The 22099-nt window shown below is 40.4% G+C and overlaps 1 protein-coding gene across 1 annotated transcript in view; it reads right to left on the reverse strand.

Annotated features, from left to right (window-relative positions):
• Positions 1-7322: 7322 nt before the first annotated feature.
• elavl4 (ELAV like neuron-specific RNA binding protein 4) overlaps positions 7323-22099 on the reverse strand; it is a 56426-nt gene continuing 41649 nt past the window's right edge. Inside the window, 3 exon segments of the mRNA XM_061297541.1 lie at positions 7323-8010; positions 11077-11115; positions 15595-15856. Of these exon segments, the coding sequence (XP_061153525.1) occupies positions 7683-8010; positions 11077-11115; positions 15595-15856 (629 nt within the window). The 3' untranslated portion in view covers positions 7323-7682.

The raw sequence follows: 22099 nt of genomic DNA on the forward strand, positions 1-22099 counted from the left end.
TGCCTTTCAATTATTTTCCAATCCTTACATTTAAGTGCATCTCGGATCTTATTTTTGGTCTGCAAGTTCCCCATTTTAATCAATTTGGTCCCAACTGTAAAACCATAGGGGTTTCTAAAGTCGGGTGTTTCCAGTGGGATAACGAAAAGATCCTGTGGTGATTCTCACTTCTACCAGCGTTCTGGTGGCTGGTGGAGAAACCTTGCCTACTGCGTCCACAGAACCACGTTATGTGTTCCCCACTGCTTTAATATGGAATACTATATCTAGTGATATGTATTCCCATTCACACTCTCATTCACACAGTTTTGCGTGACTTTCGGTTTAACTTCCCGCGGACTACGCTAACCCTTTTGAACGGATTTCTCCGTCGGACGACTGTGTCCTTTTACTTAAACGGAATTTTCATTCTCAGCTTTTCTGTGGCTCCGCAACCTACTTACTTGGACATCGCTGTCCTACACGGATTTTCAGTTATGCCGGGTCTGTGGACTTCCGTTGTCCTACTTACACACCTAGGATTTTACAGGGCATGACAAGCCCTCGGCCGCACCACACTTTTAAACAAAAACAAACTCACCCTCTGGTTCTCTTCACCTCTGCACTTCGGATCGCCTTCAACCTCTGGATCCCAGCTGACGAGCAGACAGCCAGCCCTTGAAAAGGATTCTAGGACCTCACCTAGGGAGGTCCTGCCGCGCGCGGTCTATCTGGATCTCCGCTGCCGCCCGCTGGAATCCTCGGGTGTATTGGCATCCGGCTCGAAGGACCAATAAAATGTCAGGTCTAAATACCATCAGACATTTATTTACACGCTGGAAACAAAGAGGAGAAGACAACCAGTATTCTTTTGCTCGCGAGGAGAATTAGGTAGAGGGCCCAGTTCACAGTCCTCCACCAATTCTGACCTGCCCTACCGTTATCTCCTCTTTTTATATTGGGTTGCCCTGGTTACAAGAGGCGTTGCTACACTAAAGGGAGGGGAGAGTGTGTCTGTAGCAACGCTGTTTCAGCTAGCTAATAATGTTGTGTGGTGCGAGGCCGCATGGCCTTGGCCGATCAGTGACCCCAGGAATGCAGAGTCTGTTCTTAGATGGTTGGCATCCTCGTTCCTGGCTGCAATCTCCAAAACTGGATGCCGTGTTTCTCTCGTGCATACACTCCAACAACGATGTGAGATAACTTGTATGAAGTCTACTTAAACAAACATTGAGTAAATATGGGATAACTAAACACTGTCTCGGACAAAACAATTAACAGAGAGAGGACTTCTCTTGAACTAACAAGAAACAAAGAACAAAGGTGTTCTGTTTCTAACTAGTGAGGGCCTCTTCACAGATAAGACAAGGAAGGGAGTATAAGGACTCCCCCAAGGCTCATAAGGCACATATGTTGACTTGACCGAAGATATGTGACCTTCGGTTTCAGGCCGACCAGCGCTTCAGCAAAACTAATTATTCTAACAAGGTGCACATTATTCAAAGAAAGAGCAGCATGTCACGAATCAAAGGAAACGCTAGCAATGTAGCTTCAAAGGTTGATAAAACAATCCGTGTGATCGCCGCGTGTGTGTGCTTTCCTGAACAGAAGCAAACGAGGGCCTAGTTTCTCGTACGCGCCTTTTAATAAATAGCACGCATTGAAGTTACGGGTCTTTAGATTCCGTAAAGCAGACAAAAGGGGTGAAAGGAGGCACACCGTTAACGTCAGAGCGTACCAAGGGGAGCTGCGGGGCAACAATGGCTCCCCCGCTGCAGATTTGACGAGGGAAGATTTGCCAAAGACAAGTAGCTCCTTATGATATAATACGCTTCCGACTGTGCCGCCTCTCGCTTGTCATTTGGCTGAGCTGCCTTCTGCATCTCGGCACGGCAGGATGCTGACATTCACACCACGGAGCGGGTGTGATTTGCTCTCACCAAAGCAGATGAAAAGTGGTTTATATAGAAGCTGAGAGTCAGGATCATATGGTTGCAGCAGGTGACGGAACAAGGCGAGGACCCCCCCGTTGGAACATGTTTTATTTTGGCCTCCTCATTTACATGCTGTGTCTCGTGAATTGCTCGTTTCAAGATGGAATTTGTTGTCGACATTTAGGAGGGATTATTGCTCGTGCGATGTGAGGATTGAAATGTCCAAAATTGTGATCATCCAAATTTGACCACTTAGAGTTGGTAACTATCAGATTAGTCCAAACCGAGTGTTAAGCTAATGAAGCCTTCTAAGCCGGAAGGAAGTGGACTCCCGTTGACTCCGCTTTTGGTGTCGACCTTGATGAGAGAATCAGGTCATTAGGTTTCTAACAAAGTGAGAGGGAAGACGAGTGTGTCTGGACATATCATTTTCCAACAGCCATCATTTCCTCCACAAGCTCAGTAATATTCGCCGGAGTGATTTAGGCTTTATAGGTGTCATTACGGGACATAACTGCCTTGCCTACTTCTTTGAATACTGATTTAAAACCTCCCGGTGTGATATTCCGCTTCCTGTCTTTCTTTATGGAGGAAGAAAATGTGGAGAGAAAAAAAAAAAAAGCCTAATCGTGATTTAAAAATATGTTTTATGCTTAGAGGCAGAAATGAAGACATGGCATCTCGTGTGATGCCTTCACTGATCTTTATCCCGGTTTGGACAATCCAGTTCATCCATTTAAACTAGTATAAAAACAAATATTATGTGTTTTATTTTGTACATATGACAGATGCTCTCAAGGCAAGCTACAAATAAGGGATTAATGGAATATTACGTTGCTTAGTTACGAGATCACCGTATGATGCTTAATGCTTTTTACAGAAAATATTTCCAGCATCTGAACTCAAGTGCAGAGATAACGTTTGTGTAATGATTTATAGCTTGTACCTTGACTTTTCACTTTCTCCATTGAAATGAATGGACGAATCTCGAATCTGAAAAGCAGCATAATTTTTAGTTAGGTGTTTTCACTATACTGTACAAAAACATGCAACAACTCATAAAAAAGAATTATGCTACTTCCTTGCCAATGTAAATTCTGCGCAGTGGATAATAAGTTGATCATTTCATAAGCAAGGTGGGCTGCGCCGTTGTGGGAGTAATCACATGACTTCAATCATGACCAAAGCGTCTCGTTTCATTCCCTTTAAATGCAAGTGTGTGTGTGTGTGTGTGTGTGTATCACTTTACAAAACCTCCGAGTTCTTGACACCTCATTTTATTGTCCCAACATTCAAAAGTACAAATAATTCAAACACAACAGTTTTATGAAAAAGAAAAAACAAACATTTACAGCAAGATTTTCTATTTTGTTTCCAGTTTCAGAAATGACCTAAACTAGCAAGGATAACATGAAGTCATTCATCGCAGTAATTAGATTAATAATAAGAATAAGAAGAATACTAAGAATAATAGCAATAATAACCATAATAATAATAATCATCATTGTTAATAATTTTTAAGTAATAACATAAGCAGGAGAGAAGAGAGAGAGAGAGAGAGAGAAAGAGAGAGAGAGCGAGCCGCAATCCACAGGGCCCCGCTGACAATTTTTTTCGTCTTTTTTTGTCTTTAAGGATTTTGTTTTATAGATTTTTTTTTTTAATCAGATAGTAAACAAACACGTCTCAGGAGGGGGGAAAAAAAGAAAACTGACAAGAAGTAGAAGAAGAAGAGCCGAGTTCCTCTGTTCACCTTCCCTCCTCCACTACTGGCTGCCTTGCTCCTACCGGCAGCCTGCCACTCACCGACTATAAGGCGCTACGAGGATGGTGGTGGGAGCCACTGGGGTGAGACATGGCGTGAGGGGGACGCAGCCCCATGACTTGCGCACAACAACACACTCACATATTTTACAGCCACATGATTAGGAACACTAGCACGATAGAGTGATATCAAATACAGGAGCTGTATCACGTATTCATCATAATAACGTTAATAATGTTAAATTTCAAAACAGAATAGTCTGTAGCTGCGACAAGATAGCGGCAAAGCACTACTTTTAGTTCGACAGGGCTATGGCCTGACAAAAAGCTCCTCCCATTATAGTTCCTTGGTACCGAGATAAAACAGGATGGCGCCACAGCACTTGTTTTGTATCACACAGAGCGACGGCCAATCGAAATGAAGCTCTAGCTCCTCGCTTCAACATAGTTCCTTGGCGCCAAGAGGCCACAGGAAGGCGGCAAAGCACTAGGTATCTATTAGACGGCGCTATGGCCTGACAAAACGAAGTTTAAAATTAACTTTAAAATGGTGATTTGCCACAGGGTGGTGCCAAAGTACTACTTTTATTTTAAACGGACAAAAATCAGGACTAGGTGAATTTGTGAATAGTAAGCATTGTCGTCTTTGCAAAATATGTGGTACAGCTCTCGTACCGGCTCTCGTCAAATTAGGTCGATGTGGCTGGTTGGTGTATACAAACACACCCAAACACACAAACAGGCAGAACACAGGCACGCGTCATAGGAGGTCACACAGTGTAGGAAACTGACACATCAGAACAACATTCTACCGGGGTCGTTGCATAAATCCAAGCCCCCCACGAGCCCTTTACGGCGTCGAGGGGCATGAAGGGGTCTGCTCGTGTGTATGACGGGCTCATATGGTAATGACGTCACATGACTGAGAAGCGTGTGTGCACGTTACTCTCCAAACACACACGCATGACTCCTTCACGTTTTTGAACAAAAGAATCCAATTCTGTATATTCATACGTCTGGAACCGTCTTACATTTTACCTTTCAAAATATATAATATATATCATATTAGAGTATATAAAATATAGAATCGGTACAATCCCTTTTCATCCCTTCAGAGTACTTCTTCTGTCGTTTTTTTCCAAACATTTGTCAGGATGCAATTTTTAAAAGAAGTCTTGAAAACCAATTGAGTCGACCCTCAAACAAGAGCGGGCGTTGAAACGTCGACACGCCCGAGCCTCCGTTACAGTAACTACGTAGACGTATGCTTTCAGACGTACAGTTTTGCATAAAGGTTTCATCACAAAGCGGTAGTAAGTGGAGGGAGGGTGTGGACGGAGTGGCTTTAGAGAACGACACAAACTTATCACAGGTTATATTGAACCAGAACGACTGTTTATAACATTCTAATAAGACTAAACTTCATTGGAAAAGATCTAAAGATTTCATTTTGAACAAGACAAGAAAAAAGCAAGAGCAAATTGAACTATTAATAACTAGGTTATGCATAGCGAGTAACTGTTTCTAGTAATAAGGGAAGAGCGTTCCCTGGCCCTCCAGACACTTTTTTTTTTTTTTTTTTTTTAGTTTTCCTGACTTTTAGATTTTTTTTTTATATGGTCATTTTGATATATTGGTACAAAGCACAAACGTACTAAAAGTTCTCTCAGTGCAGTGGACTACTGGAAGAGCTTCTCCACTAGTCGCTTTGTTCCCTTTTGCTCAGAAACGCCCCCCCTCCCTGTACCAGAATCACGCAAATACACAGACAATGAAACAAATAAATACATAAATACACAGATAAATTAAACGGTTCATAAATACACAATAAATAGAAATAAATAGAAAAATAAATAGTTGAACAAAAATAGAGAAGTAAATCCAAATACACTTATATTCAAAGCTTTTTGTTCGGTTTCGTTTTGCCGCGGTAGGAACGTAAAGTTAATCCAAACCTCTTTTTTTCTTTTTTTTCTTTTTTTTATCTCCACAAGCAACATGACGACAATTGAACAGTTTCCTCACAAGTTTTTCTAAGTAACTGAACCACCACTTCATGATAAGTTGCCATATGAAAAAGACAAGCTCCAACTAAAGAACAGTGACAACTCAGATAGTACAGTAGATATTGTAAAACAAAAGTAGACTATGTATATATAGATATATATATATAGATAGATCATCTATTTGTACAGAGCAAAGAAAGACACAGTAGTCATAGATCGCTTTTTCAGGAAACAAATATCTAGACTAAAGGAACTAGCTAATAATCATCGTTAAGTTTGGACAAAAAAGCTCCACGCTCAGCAAGTAACGCAAAAGCCAGCAAGCCAAACAAACAAAGCAAAATAAATAAATAAATAAAATTTGTTCAGTGATTTTTTTTCTTATGTTTTTTATATATATATATATATAGATATATATAGACTTTTTTTTTACACAACCCAAATGTGTTGATCTGGTTTTTCTGCAACAAAATAGTCTCACCAGACTATTTGGGCCAACGATAAACAAATAAGCTCAATTCAATGCCAACATCAACAAAGTATTTTTCTTTTTTGAAACAACACATAGAACAACCAACTGGGATATTTAAGATATGTGAATAATGTGGTATAGCACCTACTGTTGATCGCTAAACAGAAGTTTGCACACAAATGCAGAGCAAAGAGAAACAATATCGCGTATGCGTTGGAAATGGATCGAGGTGCATCTATGCGATTACCGATGACCCCGGATGGATCGAGAACAGGAAAAGAAGCGGACAAAGCGTCTTCTTGCTTTGGGCTCTGGACGATAAGGATGGTTACCCTCTCCCTTCCCCTTGTGGGTATTGAATAATTACGCACTAGTACATGTGTGAAAAATTACCAAAATCACCCGCCTTGGTTTCCTTTTTCCTTCTAGAAAATGGCCGTCGCCAACGTGGCTTCCTCGGAAAACAACGAGCGCTGGGCCTAGAAAGTACCGCGGCGGAACGACAAGACAAGGTGGTAACCCCCTCCCACCCCCTCCCAGTTAGCCAGTCAAAATATTTTTCTCTTTTTTCAAATCCAGATTCTTGTAAAAATTTCTCAATAATTATTATTTTAATGATCATTTATAAAAATAGATTCTTCTTTCTATTTATTTGTAATCTTTTTTTTTCTAAACACATTTTTTTTTTCCAAGCAAAGAGATCATCTCTTTGGCAACAGTGTTATTTCATTTTTTTTTTTTCTTAAATTACTTAATGTGTCATCAGGAAAGCTAACCCACCCCATCCTCCCCCACACCCCCACACCCACACCCCATCTCCCTGTGAGGAAAGACATTATGTTTTGCTTGCGATACAAAACAAAAACAATGTTAGAAAGTCTTGTTTTTTTTGTTTTTTTTAGTACTACTATATCAGACTCGGCGGGAGTATGAAATCCCGTCTCGAATCATAAAGGGGACTTTTAAATATGACTATAAATGAATGAATGGGTCACCAATTGTTAAAAAAGAGCCCCCTCCCTGCAGTGACTGGGAGGTTCAGGAGACTAACAACAGTGGGTCCGGATATACAAAAGAAACGCTAATCCTGAATCGAGACATTGGTCTAAAAAGGATATTCTCTTCTCTAAAATTGGAGGGGGTGGGGTGGGGGGTTGGGGGGTGCTACTGTTTACATAGGAGAGAAAACTCATTTTAGCAATCAGAACAAACAGAAAGAGTATACAACAAAGAGAAGCCTGCGTTATCTCAGGAACTTCCCAAAATGCATGAACATTTTCTTCATTTTTGTAATACTTAGGCAACGTTGGCTTATAGGTCCAAAGTTATGATATAAGCCATTTTGAGTTCAATTGGGTTGGATGGTTGCTTGATGTTCCAGTTTTGCTGTGCTGGATGCCTGGAGGAGGGGTGGTTGTCGTGACTGGAGGGGCTAAAGGGAGTGGTGGAGGTGAGGGGGTGGAGGTGGGAGTGGTGGGGGCGGCCATTTTGGAGCCCGCGGGGCACCTGCTTCTACCTTGTTCGAGTTCAGGACTTGTGGGTCTTGTTAGTCTTGAAGGAGACTTGCAAGACGCGGTCGCCCAACCTGTAACCGTTGAGACTGGCGATGGCCATGGCCGCTTCGTCGTAATTTGTCATGGTGACGAAGCCGAACCCTTTGCACTTGTTGGTGTTGAAGTCACGGATCACCTTGACGTTGTTGACGGCGCCGAAGGGCCCGAAGAGCTGCCACAGCACGCTCTCGTCCGAATCTGGGGACAGGTTGTAGACGAAGATGCACCAACCCGTGCCGGTGTGCCCGGGGATGTTCATGCCCACCAGGCTGGTCATGCTGTCGATCGTGATGGGTGAAAACCTGACGAGTGGCAAAGACAGAAAGATGGAGATTTGAAGACGAGTGAAAGGGAATAGTAATACACCTACACTTTGTGGACAAGGATCGGGAAACTACAAACACAAACGGAAAGTTACAGGATATTCCAATGTGCCTGCGGGATGTTTTATTCTTTTCTATCCAGTCATCCAGAAGAACATTTGTGAGATCCCTGAGAGACCAGCCACGGTCTCATCGTTGTCGGTGCATACAGATTACGGATACACAATGAGATTCTTCCACCCCATTAGATGTATTTGTATTCACTGCAGGATCGCTGATTTAGAGAAGAAGATCCGTCAGGACATTTGACGTCGCATCATAAGCATGCCCAGACAACGGAGGGCATGAGGAGAGCAGACGCATGACTTTCAGCGTGATTTTTAATCCAGTCCTGAAGTGGTTGCTTAGTTGTATTTCTATTTATTGCTTACCTTAATACGTTTTTTCTCAATTTAAATGATGATTTATATTTATTTTTTATTACTTTATTTATTTATTATTTACTTATTCATCATTATTTAAATGATGTATATATAAAGAATTCAGATGTTCAATTTTTTTGTGAATGGAGTAAAATATTTATTTTTTTAATTTTTAGTTCCACATTAAAGTTAGTAACTCTTATTTGGGTTATTTTAAATTAATATGGCATATAGTAAGTCATTAAAAGCCAATTTAAAGATTAATAGGGAGCGACAAATTAGATTACAATCAGTTACAGTTGTCGTAGATTTTTTTTTCAATTTTTCCACCAATATTTTTAAAACAGTACTTTTCCCTCCTCTCGTTTTTATTCACCCATTTCACTGATAAATAAAAGAATATAAATAGAATTTTTATTCGTGTTTTTTTCCATCAACCCAGTTGGTTGCAACATCGTGATTTTACTTCTATTTTATATAGAAGACTATTGATTATCATTTAATCTTACTCTGGCTAGGCTTGGACTAGCTTCATTGCCAAATTGCGTAAAGTTGTTGAATTAAAGCATTGCTAGAAATTCATCAAAGATCACGTGCCAGGCTACTAAATCTCTTCTCATTCGCCTGGTAATCTTCTCCTTTTTCTTTCGATGCAAGAAGATTTAAATCCTCAGTTGACTTCACTTAATTGCCTTTCCGCTCAAAGAAAAGGAAAAAAAAAATAGGGGGGGGGAAAAAAAAAGCGCCCATTTTTTAAAATTTAAAATAAAATAAATTAGATAAAGAGGTTCATTTTTTTTTTTATCCCACCTCTCTTCATGAAACAACTATAGGCATTATTGGGCATGGTTTAATTGAGATTTCCGCCTTGCTGCAGCTGTCTTGGAGAAAAGGGAGGGAGCAAAATGGAAAGTAGAAGCACTTTACAGCCCAATGGCATTAAGGTACAAAGCGTATTCCTCCCACTCGTCCCCGAGTCTGCAGAGTCTGTTCTCTACTCTTGCGGTGCTTGTGGCAATGATCGATTGCGCTGCTTGCTGCCCCGCCCTTTTTCTTATCTCGCCACTGACTATATATGGCGTCCCCGGAAAGACGACGACCTTCCTACATGACTTTGATGGCGCATGGTCTGATCCTGGCCAATGCGAGAGCTCGGGATGATTGAATCATTGACTCCAAGGTCTTACTGCAATCATTTGCCTTCCATCGATTAAGTACCACAGAGTAGGGGGGAAAAGAGATTATGCTTGACAATATACATCAATCAGATTGGAGGAGCCAAGTAGGTTTCCGCCATGAGCACACGATTTATTTTTTTGATCAACTATTTTGTCTCCATACATTTTTTTTTTTTAGTCATCTTATTGGAATTTGTGATTTTCCTTCGCATTGTACACCTCTGAGTGTTTGAGCATAAAAGTGCATTAGGGCATATATATGGATCTGGGAATGAACCTGAACCAAATTTACAGACGAGAACAAGGGTTGCATAGCAACAGTGTCAGCTGACCACATTGTTTCGTCTTTAGAAAGGCCGACTACTTGCAGGTAACATGCTCTGCAATCAGCATGCTTGTTTTAGATTTGGGACAGGCATAACAGATGATCATTTGATAAATCGATTATGTGGGATTGATTATTGATTAATCATGTCTTGAGGCAAAAACAGCCAAGTCACTGTTGATTCAACCTCAACTAGTTTGCAGTCTAAGGAAGTACAACATGACATCATGGACATGTGCTATCAATACTATTCACTATTTTTTTTTTCTTTTCATTGTTTAAGAAGCTAAGTCGTCTCCAAATGATGTCCCAAGAGCCTGCAACATGCAAGATGCCGCTGTCAGCACATCACAACAATGGCTGCTATGCGCCTGGTTACGTAACACCTACTGTACGCTAGCAACAAAGCAAAGAAAAATGAGGCACGAAAGGCAAAAAGGAGGGAATTCGAGCAGCGCAGAGCAAAGCCGGAGCCATCTGCAGTGAAACATTTCCTGTTTCTAGCAAGGATCCAGGTTCAACCAGCCTCATCGCTTGTACTCATTAAGCCTGCTCGGATCACGGCAACGGCTCCCTAAAGACATTCAGCCAATGAGTACATTTGGCTTCAAATGTACGCACTGTTTCAACGATAAAAAGGTATGGATTTTCAGTTTCCTCAATCAAATGTAATCATGTTTTTTTCCCAGGCAAAGATGAAGCGACAAGGACAGAGAACCTGAATCCCGAAGAAAAAAAACAACACCTAAAAATGAAGAAGTTGAGAACAAATTCTGTGCACAGAAAGAACCCAAAAACAATCCAAACAACACTGCCACTCACTTGTCATAATAAAAACAAAGCAAATCCATCACCACTGAAAACAAAGACAAATTGTTTTCTGCTTTTTTAAAGTGCTTGTTAGGCATTTGAAAACACTCAAGCTCACGAGTAAAAGAAAAAAAAACAACAACAACAAAACAATCAAACCAAAATCAAAAACCAAAATGCAATTCACCTTGAAAATTTGTTAAACGTAAATTGACAACAAAAACTACACAAAAATAAATAACATGAAAAGGATACTGGAAAAGAATTAAGTCAACATGGACATCTGGCATTGGGTGAAATTTTTAATTACCTCTTTACGCCATAGGCCATATTAAGCAAATTGTCCAGCCTGTAAAGAGAAGGAGGGTTCTGGGGTTAATGGTGGGCAGATGGTTGACTTACTCAATGGAACTAATGTTGAGTCCTGTCGGAACTGCATGAGCCTTCTCACTCGACAACACACAAAGCCATCACGAGTTAGCCCATTACACTGAGGAACCCCACCAGAAGAAGACGCTAAGGATTAAAGTCATGTTTGGAGAAACAAACACGAAGGCCGACAGACGTGGAGCTAGTAGAAGCGGCAAAACTAGCCCTTTAGCTCAAACACTAATAATTTGTGTCTATTGCTTTTTGTGCCACCATGTTAATTGTTGTCGACTCTTCAAAATGGGTCAAAATCAGTAAAAATAGTTAGAATGGTCTGGTCTGGTATTTGAATGATGGTGAGTGAGCCATGATGATTTTAAGCAACAAAAACACGAGTTAATGTCAAATATGTCATGAACATCAAGTTTAGGGAGCACTAACAGATACCTATTTGTTTAGCAACTGATTAATGTGAAGGGCTACCAGCAAGACACAAACTTATGAGGTATCAAGCTTTTTTAAAAATATTAGACATGGCTTGGGCCTGAGCACAAAAACACCCAATAAGTGAGCTTGTAGCGAATAACAAAGCATAGGTCCCTTTCCCAAATCTCAGAATAGACAAATTCCAAAACACGGATATACAAGGGTGTATTTTTAAAGTGTGGACTAAAAGCTTTGCAGTTTGTGTGTCTATTCATGTCTCCCTCTAGAGACCATCAGTGTGTATGTGTGTGAGTGAGGGGGATTAAAAAACCTGTGGGCTGTGTAAAATGGTGGCCCTCTTGGATGGATGCCGTCTGCTTGGTGACTCAATGACCTTCATTCCTCACTTGCTCCAAGCCTGTCTCATGTTTTATTAACTCCGAGAGCCTAATGGACAGGGGCCATGGCTTATTGAGCAACAGCTGGCTAGAGATGCCTCGTTCCTCTCGAAAACACTAAACTTAACCTGGCGAAAAGGGTCCGTCTACTTTAGGGTAGTGGTGGCACACTCTTAATTACTCCTTCCAAGGACATTAAATTGTCATTCCCGTTTGGATTATAAAAAAAAAAAAAAAGCCTTCAAATGGAAAACCACTTGGAATAGTGTAAGCTAGCAAGGCTAACCGCTACTCTCATCCACAACCATTTCTATGAACTCATCTGAACCAAAACAGATGTAGAAAGATTTTGCAGCAGAGTTTAAAATTGTCTCGAAATAATCCAGATTGGAAAATGAGGTGCTAAAAACACGTGATTAGGAATTAGCTTATTAAATTCGACTTGTTGACTGGTCAACTAAGCTCAAAAGTATTATTATGATGATCCACTTCGTAATTCACATTGTAGGCCAGTTAAAAATATGAATCCATCCATTAGAATTGAATTAGCAGTAATTAGCAAATGACATAGTAAGAGAATGAGTGTGTGTAAATGAGGAAATTGGCAAGAACGCTCAGAGAGAGAGCTTGAGGGCCAAGAACGAGAAGACATCTGCCGGCCGCTGGGCCACAGGGCCACAACGCAACAACCTGCTGCTAACACTCTCACACAAACACACAATAGTCACACATACCCACCATGCAAATGCTCAGTTTTCTTTATTTACGCTGCCTCTCTAACCCAAACAATAGGACCTTTGTTTTCCCTCTCAACGCGGCGTTAAAGAAAGAATAAGCATGTTTTGTTTTTTCTTCTTGAAACAAAAATCTGTTCTACTATAATTGGTTCTCGCCCTGGATATAATAAGGGTAATTTGCTAATTAGCGCCATTTGTTAAGGGCCAAAAATGGGAAACGAGCTGGGCTGTAGGGCTCGGTGTATTATGCTCAAGTCGATTACGGCTGCTGCTTGGAGTGGGACCGTGCCGACACAATCGTGCCACGTTGTAGCAATACGTACACGAGCCAGGGACTAAAATATCGAAAAAGTCCAGCACTGTCCACAAATGACATCATGCAACATCTAAGAACCACAATTAATTTACACGTTGACCCTGGAACATTTTTTTTTTAACACTTTGCCATCTCCTAAGAAATATAAACCCGCCTTTTTTTGCAATGTTGCCCTGCATAAGAAGAAGGAGCAAATATACACTTTAAGTCAGTTTTCAACTTTCAGAGTGTCGCGTGGTGAAGTGGGGAGCACAGGGACACAGCGAGGAAGTGTCCTGTGGTTGTGAGTTGTGATGAGAAGCGACAGCTCTCCTGCCGAGTCTGTAAATTGGCTTGGCGTATCACAGACACACAGCCACGCTACATCGCTCAGGTGTCACACCAGGAAAGCGCCACTGCAAGAAAAATACCTTCCCGACTTTGATGGAGAATAAACAGCAATACCGGCTTAGTGTTATTGAAAGAGAGAGGAATTTGTACGAGTGTGCGTTTTGTGAAAATCCCCAAAACATTCCGAGTTGTATTGGATGATGGAAAACATCTCTTGTTTTGTTTTGTGTGTGTGTGTGTGTGGTGAGATGAAATAGAAAGTGTAGCCAATGAGCTTACTAATACTTCCAGGAGTATTTTACACCACATTGAAAATAAAAATGACCTGGTAGAACACATACAGTGTATGTACTGTATGATATCAAATGAAGTGTAGGGATGACGGAGCTGGGCAACAATGCACTGTCAGCTTTTTATTTGTTTTCAAAAGATTTTCAAAATCAAATCCGCACATTTCTACCCTTGCCAAGAAGTTGATGCTTTTGTTGTGGTTTGTTTGGTTGTTAGCAGGATTATGCAAAACTTAGCTGTGAGTATTTTGGGGATTTATTTTTCTTTTACCTCTGATTTCTAAATGATCTTTCAAAAAATATGCAATGGCAATGTTTTGGGACACTTAAGCAGCCTCATAACCACTGGCGGCGCTAGAAGGGGGGGACATGGGGCATTGCATCCCCACCACCAGATATATGCTTGCCCCCGCTCAGAAAAAAAATCCTCGCTCTGCCATTGCTCAAAGGTGAGCCATCATCTATTTGCAATTTTCCCAAATTCATAAATTGTCATTTTTACCTAACCTATTGTCAGCTATTCACTGAAAATATACTCTTTTAAATGTCTGTAATGCCACAAGATGGTGCCAAAGCCATGCTTATAGGAGTAATTAAATGTTGAAGTGATACAACTCGACTGACACTAGCATCTTTATATGGTGGGAGGAGCTAAATTTTAGCCTGGGTCGTAAGTAGCAGTTACGATGTATATCTAATTTTTCTAAATCAAATCTGGAAACTATTTGAAGAATTGTGTACCAAAAAGGATTTGGAATCTGATTCAAGTGTTTCGGGACCATATGTTGCCGTTTTTTTTTTTTTTCCCACTATATGCAAATGTTTACTGTGTTGCTGCTTTAGGCCACACCTCCTTTTTTCAATTTGTATTGGAGACAAGTGCATGCAACAAAGTAGAAAGCCACTTTGTTCTTATGAGCCAAGTCTCAAAATCCTTGGATTATGAAGGTAATATTTTGAGCGGATGACTGACAATAAAAATATATTTTCACTCAACCAAGTGTTTTAGGAAAAAAAATGCTTTTTTTCCCCCTCTCTCTCTAGAAATCGCTTTACCTTTTTATTGCACAGCAACGATCTGTGCGAATAAAGTGTTTTTATGGCCATGGAGAACAAATGTGATTCTTTTTTTTTTTTCTTTTACCACTAACTGCATTTATAGACAAATGCATTCTTGCCCAGGGATGCAGGAAAGTGCTGGCAAAATGGAAGTGTGATGAAATCAAGGGAAACACAAATGTGAATGACAGAACCCCACAGTCTCGCATGAAAAGTTCCTCTCTGATGTTGCAAGTTCTCGCAGGGCTTGATTTAGTGGCAACTGTAGCAAGTGCAAAGTTCACTTCTGTTTGTCTTCTCAAGGCCATACAGTTGCTAGGATAAATTTTGACAAGAAAAATGATAGATGATGCCTGAGTCAAAGGTCGTGCTATGGCTTGTGCTCAATGCTTAAAATCATTTTCTTGCTGGTTTAGATGTTAAGAAGGAAACATGTTGCCTGAGCAGTAGAGCGCTTTCCTTCCAAAACATTCAACCTGTTGGACTGTAGTTTTTTTTTTCCCCATAGTGGTTTCATTTCAATGTCTCTGACCGACAAAATATATTTAGATAATTGACTTTGGATATTTTCAGATTTTTGGGGATTTCTTTTCAACATTTCCACCCATAGGGAACATATAGGAAATCTTCGGTATTTGTAAAAATGTTTTTTGTTTGTTTCGTGGACACCCTGAGATCCCCCCCCTCCCTCAAAGAAAAAAATCCTAGCTCCGCCATTGTTTCAAACCAACTGCTTGGGCCCAGCAAAACAGAACTAGAAATGTGACCCTTACATTTACGACACACAAGGAATAAAAAAAAAATCAAATTAATGAGTCATATCGTTACTTCCAAACAGCTAAAACCCAAAATGAGACTAGCCCCTACTAACAGACTCACGTCACTCCCATTCTTAGTACTCACCTGAACCTCTGAGCCTGGTGGTGGAGGGGCCCGGGGTATCGGCGGTTGGGGGACTGGTAGAGTTGCGACAGGAGGGCCTGGCTGGTCTTCTGGCTGGGATTGTTGGCGAACTTGACCGTGATGGGCTCAGCCGCGCCCGATGGCTTCTGTCCGTTGAGACCTTTGATGGCCTCCTCAGCCTCTATCCTCTTATCAAAGCGGATGAAGCCCACGCCTCGGGAGCCGCCTGTGGGGCCAGCAGATCACAAACAAACAAAGGCCTCTTTTACTTCTCCAGGTTTGCAAGAGTCACTTGAGTCACCGCACGCAGACACACACAACATTCAAACATTGTTGTGACTTTGACTTTCTTCCTTGGCGATTTGTTACGTAACCTAAAATATCTTTTGTTTGTGCCGAAGTGTGCACGGGATGACCAATTCATTTCGTACTAATTAGATCTAACGAGACAACAGCATCAACAAATCTAACTTTAGCAAGCTACTCATGCTCTATTTTAATCGACACAATCCGAGGTATTTATTCCAATGTTTGTTATTGCTGTTGTAATTTTCTCTGATTTAAAACTCCCACGTACAGCGCACGTAGCTAATAAAGGTTTTGAACACTCCTCCAATAATCAAAACTGAGCGTTATAATCTTTGTAAAGATGTTGGATCTCATTAGATTGTGTACCTAAATTGTCCAGTGAGTGCATACAGTATACGTGTGTGTGTGTGTGTGTGTGTGTGTGTGTGTGTGTGTACATGCATTGCAATCTATTAATGGATGCTGCGCCTTGTTTTAATGAGGCTGTCTCGATGGCCCAGAGGGTGCTGGCTCAGTGACAGCAACATGGTGCCAAGGAGACTATTTACATAATAGTGTGTGTGCACGCGGGCATGTCTGTGTGACGGCGAGCGAATAAAGGCAAGGTTGTGAGATGGGGGGCGGGGGGGGATTTTGCGTTTGAGCATCATTGTGTGCAGTCTGTCTGTCTCACACACAAAAGGCCCACCTTATTGTTATTCCACATTTTTGTACATGCCGTCCCTCCTTTTCTTTCTCTTTTTTTGTGTTAATATTTGAGTTCATGTTGGCTTCCTCGCACGCTGCTTGCGCTCCAGAATTCTCATCCACAGAAGCAAACCCAAACACCTTGCTTGGCCTTTTCTTGTTTGCTTCTCTCCAGGACGCTGACACTACAAAGTTATTTACTTTCCAGGCAAAAATTTAGAAGTGTACTTTCGGTCAATTATTGTTTTTTGTTTTTTGTTTTGTAGGCAGATAAAAGAAGAAAATGACATATTTCTTCTTAATAAAAAAAAGTTTTCAGGACTAGAGTTTACCGATACTTCAGTATTGGAACTGAACGCACACCGAAAAATATATTCAAATATATTTTAAAAAGAGTTTGTGTTGACATGACCTGATTTTTTTTTTTTTTTGCAAATAATTTAGTAGTCCGTGTATGCTTTTTTCATTTCAGAACCTAGCAGCATCGCCTGAGATAGAATATGACCCAATTAAGAGTAAACAGTGCATATTAGAGACCTCACACCGCTATGAAAACATATTTTAGTTTTAATACTCTATTGATTCAGTAAAAACCATCACCCACTAGCTCTTAGAATTAGCATTTGTCTCTTTGACAAAAGTCAGAGTATTTACATTTTCCTTCGCCACCGCATAATCGTATTGACCTCCTTTTAGTGATTAGCCCCCCCCCCCCTCTTATGTGTTCCCTGATGATTTTTCACAATTTCTTTTTTTTTCTTTTTACTTACTCTTGTTCCGGCACACAAGCGGTACATTTTAATTAGCTTGTCTGAAGTAGGAAAATTAAAATCCAATCAGGATCCAAAGAGTGCAAAACAAATTTTTCCCTTCACTGCCTCTGCCAGTGATGTTCTTAAATCTATTTGTCAACAAGAACTAGAACTCCTGAATTTCCATGATTGTAGATATTTTAAGTAAATGATCTTAAATCCATTCAACATCTTTATAAGACAGAGAGGTCAAACAATTCTGTGCAACGTGAGACCTTCCTTTTGTACTTCATTAAATGTCACTAGTGAGCAGGTCAAAGTGACTGTGGAAGAAACATGTTCCTAAAGATGTCCATACCTGAACAAGAACATCTTTTTAAGCCAAAAGGGGAAATATGTATATGGTGCATAATGTATGTATGTTAAGAGTTGGTCATGATACATTACTTCGACTAAAATATTCAGAGTGCTATTTAGTACATGCAAATGTGCAGGCTTTTAGCCTTTGGATTTTCGCTGCCTGTGATCAGTTGAGTGAAGCACGACATTTTGTTATTTCTTGGTAATGGAAGTGAAATTGTATTTATTTATTTTAGAAAAGTGAAGTACTGTGTTCACAAAATTATGAGCCTTTTCCCGTGAGATTTTAGTATGCTTTTATATTTAAATTTAGAGAATTTAATTTAATTTTAAATTTAATTTTAAATTTAATTTTAAATTTATAAAATTAAAAAAAATTTAATGATTCATTTTGCAGGAACAAAGTTCAGTTGAAATGAAAATAGATTGGTGCCTTGCGATACAAGATTAATTTATCCTGGCCCCCCCGAAAAAAGTAAACTGACTTAATCAACCACATTAATATTAATTTTAACCAATTAAGTGTTGCTCCACCAGTTGTATTCAAAGATCCGTTACTTAAATTAATATAACATGCAAAATTGATGCTACTTTTTTGACTATGGCGTGTTTTTCTTGGCTTTCTCTTATCTTCGTAGTGTTTGTAAACACACAATATCCAATTCTCTATCTTTGACAGTAAGCTCCAACGTGGAGAAGCAAGAAGCATCTTTTTTTTTTTTGCAGCAGCAGCAGCAGCAGCATTGGACACCGCCCTAAATTAATGATGTTGTTTTCATTGGGACACTTTTAAAAAAACAATATTACATTTTTTAGACCTTGCAATGCCTAATCATTTAAACACTACCACACAGATTGGATAGAGGAGGACTAAAATGAGCAGCCGGTCTCGTGTGTCCAGCCTAATGACTGTCCTTTCAACTAGTCCCGGAAGCCTTGGCTACTTATCACCCACCTGACAGCCACAGAGCCAACATTAGAGCACAATGTACTTACTTTAGCTACTGCAATCTGTCTCTTTCTCACTGCGCTCTTGCTTCTTTTCACTCTCCATTTTTTTTTTTTTTAACTCTACCTCTCCTCCACGGTAATCAACAGAGGCTTATGTAACTCGCTACCTGTGCTTATCTCTCTCTAACACACACTGACAGGCGCATTGCCTGCTTTACTAATAACACGCTAGCTCAATCGAGGGGGAGGGAGTAACAGAAGGAGGAAGGTTGGAGGACAGAAGCCAGTGTTTGAGGTGGAGATGTGTGAGGCGGGGGAGGGAGGGAGGGAGGGAGGACCGGGAGGGAAACGAGGAGCGTGGAGGAAAATGCCAAAAGGAGAGAAGGTGATGGAGGATGTTGGGAGGTGACATTAAAAGGATGATGATAAAAGGACACGATACTATTCCTGCTCACTGTGACCCAAACAAATCTACTCTTTCTCAAAGCACAGGTTAAGAGCAAATTTGATTCCGAGACGTCATGTGTCATTTTTTTTTTTCCCAAGCACACCAGATTTTGGACATATCTTCATTTATATTATAATATATCTTTTTATTTAATAAATGTTGCCAATAAGCAGAATTGAGCAAGCTCATTGCCAATTCTTTGTCCACTTGCATCACAAACACATTAAAAATTGTTGCGTAATGTGATGCTGATTTTTTTTTTTCCAAGCACACCAGATTTTTGACATATTTTCATTTTATATTGTAATATATCTTTTACATTCAACAAATGTTGCCAATAAGCAGAATTGATCGAGCTCATTGCCAATTCTTTGTCCACGTGCATTACAAGCGCATTAAAAATTGTTGCGTAATGTGCCAACTACATCAAATGCGTTATGGCAGATGCAGAGATAATTCTTGAGGTTCTTTAATTAGAGCTGCGGGGGTCGGGGAGGTGGTGAGCAATGTCCTTGTTTTAAGTAACATTAGACTACCGAGCTACAGATGGCATTTGAAAAAGTAGCCAGGGAAGAGAAGCGCAGACTTTGAAGAGCTGAGGTGCCCCGTGCTTTAGCCTCTGTCAGAGCGACGCTTCAACCATCTGTCTGCTTGCATGTCTTCGTACATGCCAGATCTGCGTGTGGGCATGTGGGTGCGACTATGCGGTATGCCTTGGCCACCACAGGACTTGTGAGCTTTCTTAAGATAATAAAAAAGCCACTAAAGGCAAAAATGCAGCAAGTCAAGGCTGGAGACCTTGCACCAGGAGGCTTTTCAGTTGTAATTACTTTACCGAATAATGACCAAGAAACATTTGTTTCAATAAGTACTTTTTTTTTAAAAATATATACCAGAGATATACTTTCATCTGAATAATTGCACCGAAAGGGCTGAATAGATGTTTTGCAGTCCTTGCACGTTTTGCTGCAGTTATTTTGCTTGTTTTCAGGAGCTTTAAAACACTTGAGCAGCAGCGGCGGCATTATCTAAATCATAATGTATTGCTATTTTGATCAGGAACAATGCTCCCATCCATCCAAGTTAAGCTGAATACCAGCTAATTATTCATTCAGCGAGCAAAATGCACTCGTCGGTTGGGCACACAGGCAATCACCGTCATCTCGAGTTGTGTTGTGTTTGGAAGTTGTTACCATGGAGATCTTTAGCAGCACGACCAAGCTTCCCACAGTGATGAGCACTTTAGTTTCACATTGATTTGAGTGGACCGAGACGACGGATCTAATGTTTTTGCAATCACTGATAAGTAAGGACTGACCTCTGTTCACATGTAGGCCTTATCAAAATATTGATCAAAAGACGTCACAAGGCTTGGACACCTTCACTCGGGGCTCAAAGCAAATGCAGGAGAAGGAAAATACATGGAGTAAGACATTGGAAGGGAAAAGAGAGGATGGAAAAGTGACAATCCTTGACAGTCTCTGCGGGGCATTTGGCAATTTGTGGGGGTTTGCTTCCAGCTATACCAGATTATGTATTATGCTAATGGTTCTGTTGCTAGAGAATCACTGGCGCTCAGTGAGCAGCCCATGCATTGATGCAAGTGTTATATCTGTCTGTGTATGGCTAGAAATCCTATTTTAGATTTCATCCAATTTATAATAAAATATTACCTGAGCGTTCTCTCATTTTCCACTGGCGTCCCACAGGGCTGTGTCTCAGAGCTACTTCTTTTTACGAGATTCCACCACCGTGCAACATTTTCCATAAGGTCACCATCCATTTTCTCTGCTATGTGGATGACAGCCAATTCCAACTCCCCACCAAATTTAAAACAAATCTTCTTCCTTCCTTAAGGACTGCTTGTCTGAACTTTAACTACGGTTCTCCTTTCCTCAACCTGAAGAATGACAAGACTAAAATTTTTGTTCTTCCTACTCTGTCAAATACTTTGGTAAATTTGCACATTTTCAGCTTTGTGAGCAATTTATATTTTATTTAGAAATGTATACATCACCACAAATTGCAATGACAATGCATGGGAAGTTCTAACGTTTGTCTTATTCTTATTTAATATTGTGGTTGCTTACAAGAGCGTTTTAATTTGCAGACTTGCCTGATGCTTTGTGTCTGTGCTTGGCAGTGAGGAAATAGTACTGCAGCATTACTCTTGGGGACACTCTTAAATCCTCCATGTTTTTAATCACCACCATCTCCTTCCGTCTAATTAATCATTAACATTTCTCCTGCTGATCCTTAACCTTCTGGGGACACCTTCAGGTACATCCCTTGTGTGTGCTAGCGTGTGTGTGTGTGCATCTCAGTGGTAGTTGCGGCAGCATTAATGGCTCCCGCACACAGTATTTTTCTAGTCCTACTCCGAGCAGCACCAACCTACAATTTACTTGACTGACGACTGCGACCTAGTTTTGGACTTTGGACACATTTTTACCGTTTTCCTGCCCTAGACATAAAAATGGATTAGTAGTAATGACTCCGTTATCCAAAGTAGCATCAGCAATTAGTTGGTAAACTTGGTATGTGTTATTTAATTGATCTGCACCAAGTAGGCAAAGAAACAAAATATGCCCAAGGAGCAGAACAAATAAGGAAAACAAAAACATATGATTATCCCCAAATATAACTGGTGGGGATGCAAATTGCATATAACTCAATAGCAATTTTGCACCAGCTCTGTCTGCAGTCTGTTTACTAATATATCTCAGTTCTATGTGCCTCAGGGTTATTCTGAACGTGTCCTGTATTTCACTTTAGCTTGCTCGTGGATGTTAGCCAAACCTCGCCTGACACAAAAAGGATTGCCACTGGAAGCAAAACAACAACAGTTAAGCCCCAAATTATTCATTACCTGGACACATTTGGAAGTAAAGTGAATTTGTATTTGTTGACTGGGTATATTTTAGGGAGAATAAAAATTTGATTAGTGCATTGGTTATCACTTGCACAATCACCATCAGTATTACGCAGTTCAACACCA

The sequence above is a fragment of the Syngnathus typhle genome, linkage group LG14 (genome assembly GCF_033458585.1).
Source record: "Syngnathus typhle isolate RoL2023-S1 ecotype Sweden linkage group LG14, RoL_Styp_1.0, whole genome shotgun sequence".
Taxonomy (NCBI): domain Eukaryota; kingdom Metazoa; phylum Chordata; class Actinopteri; order Syngnathiformes; family Syngnathidae; genus Syngnathus; species Syngnathus typhle.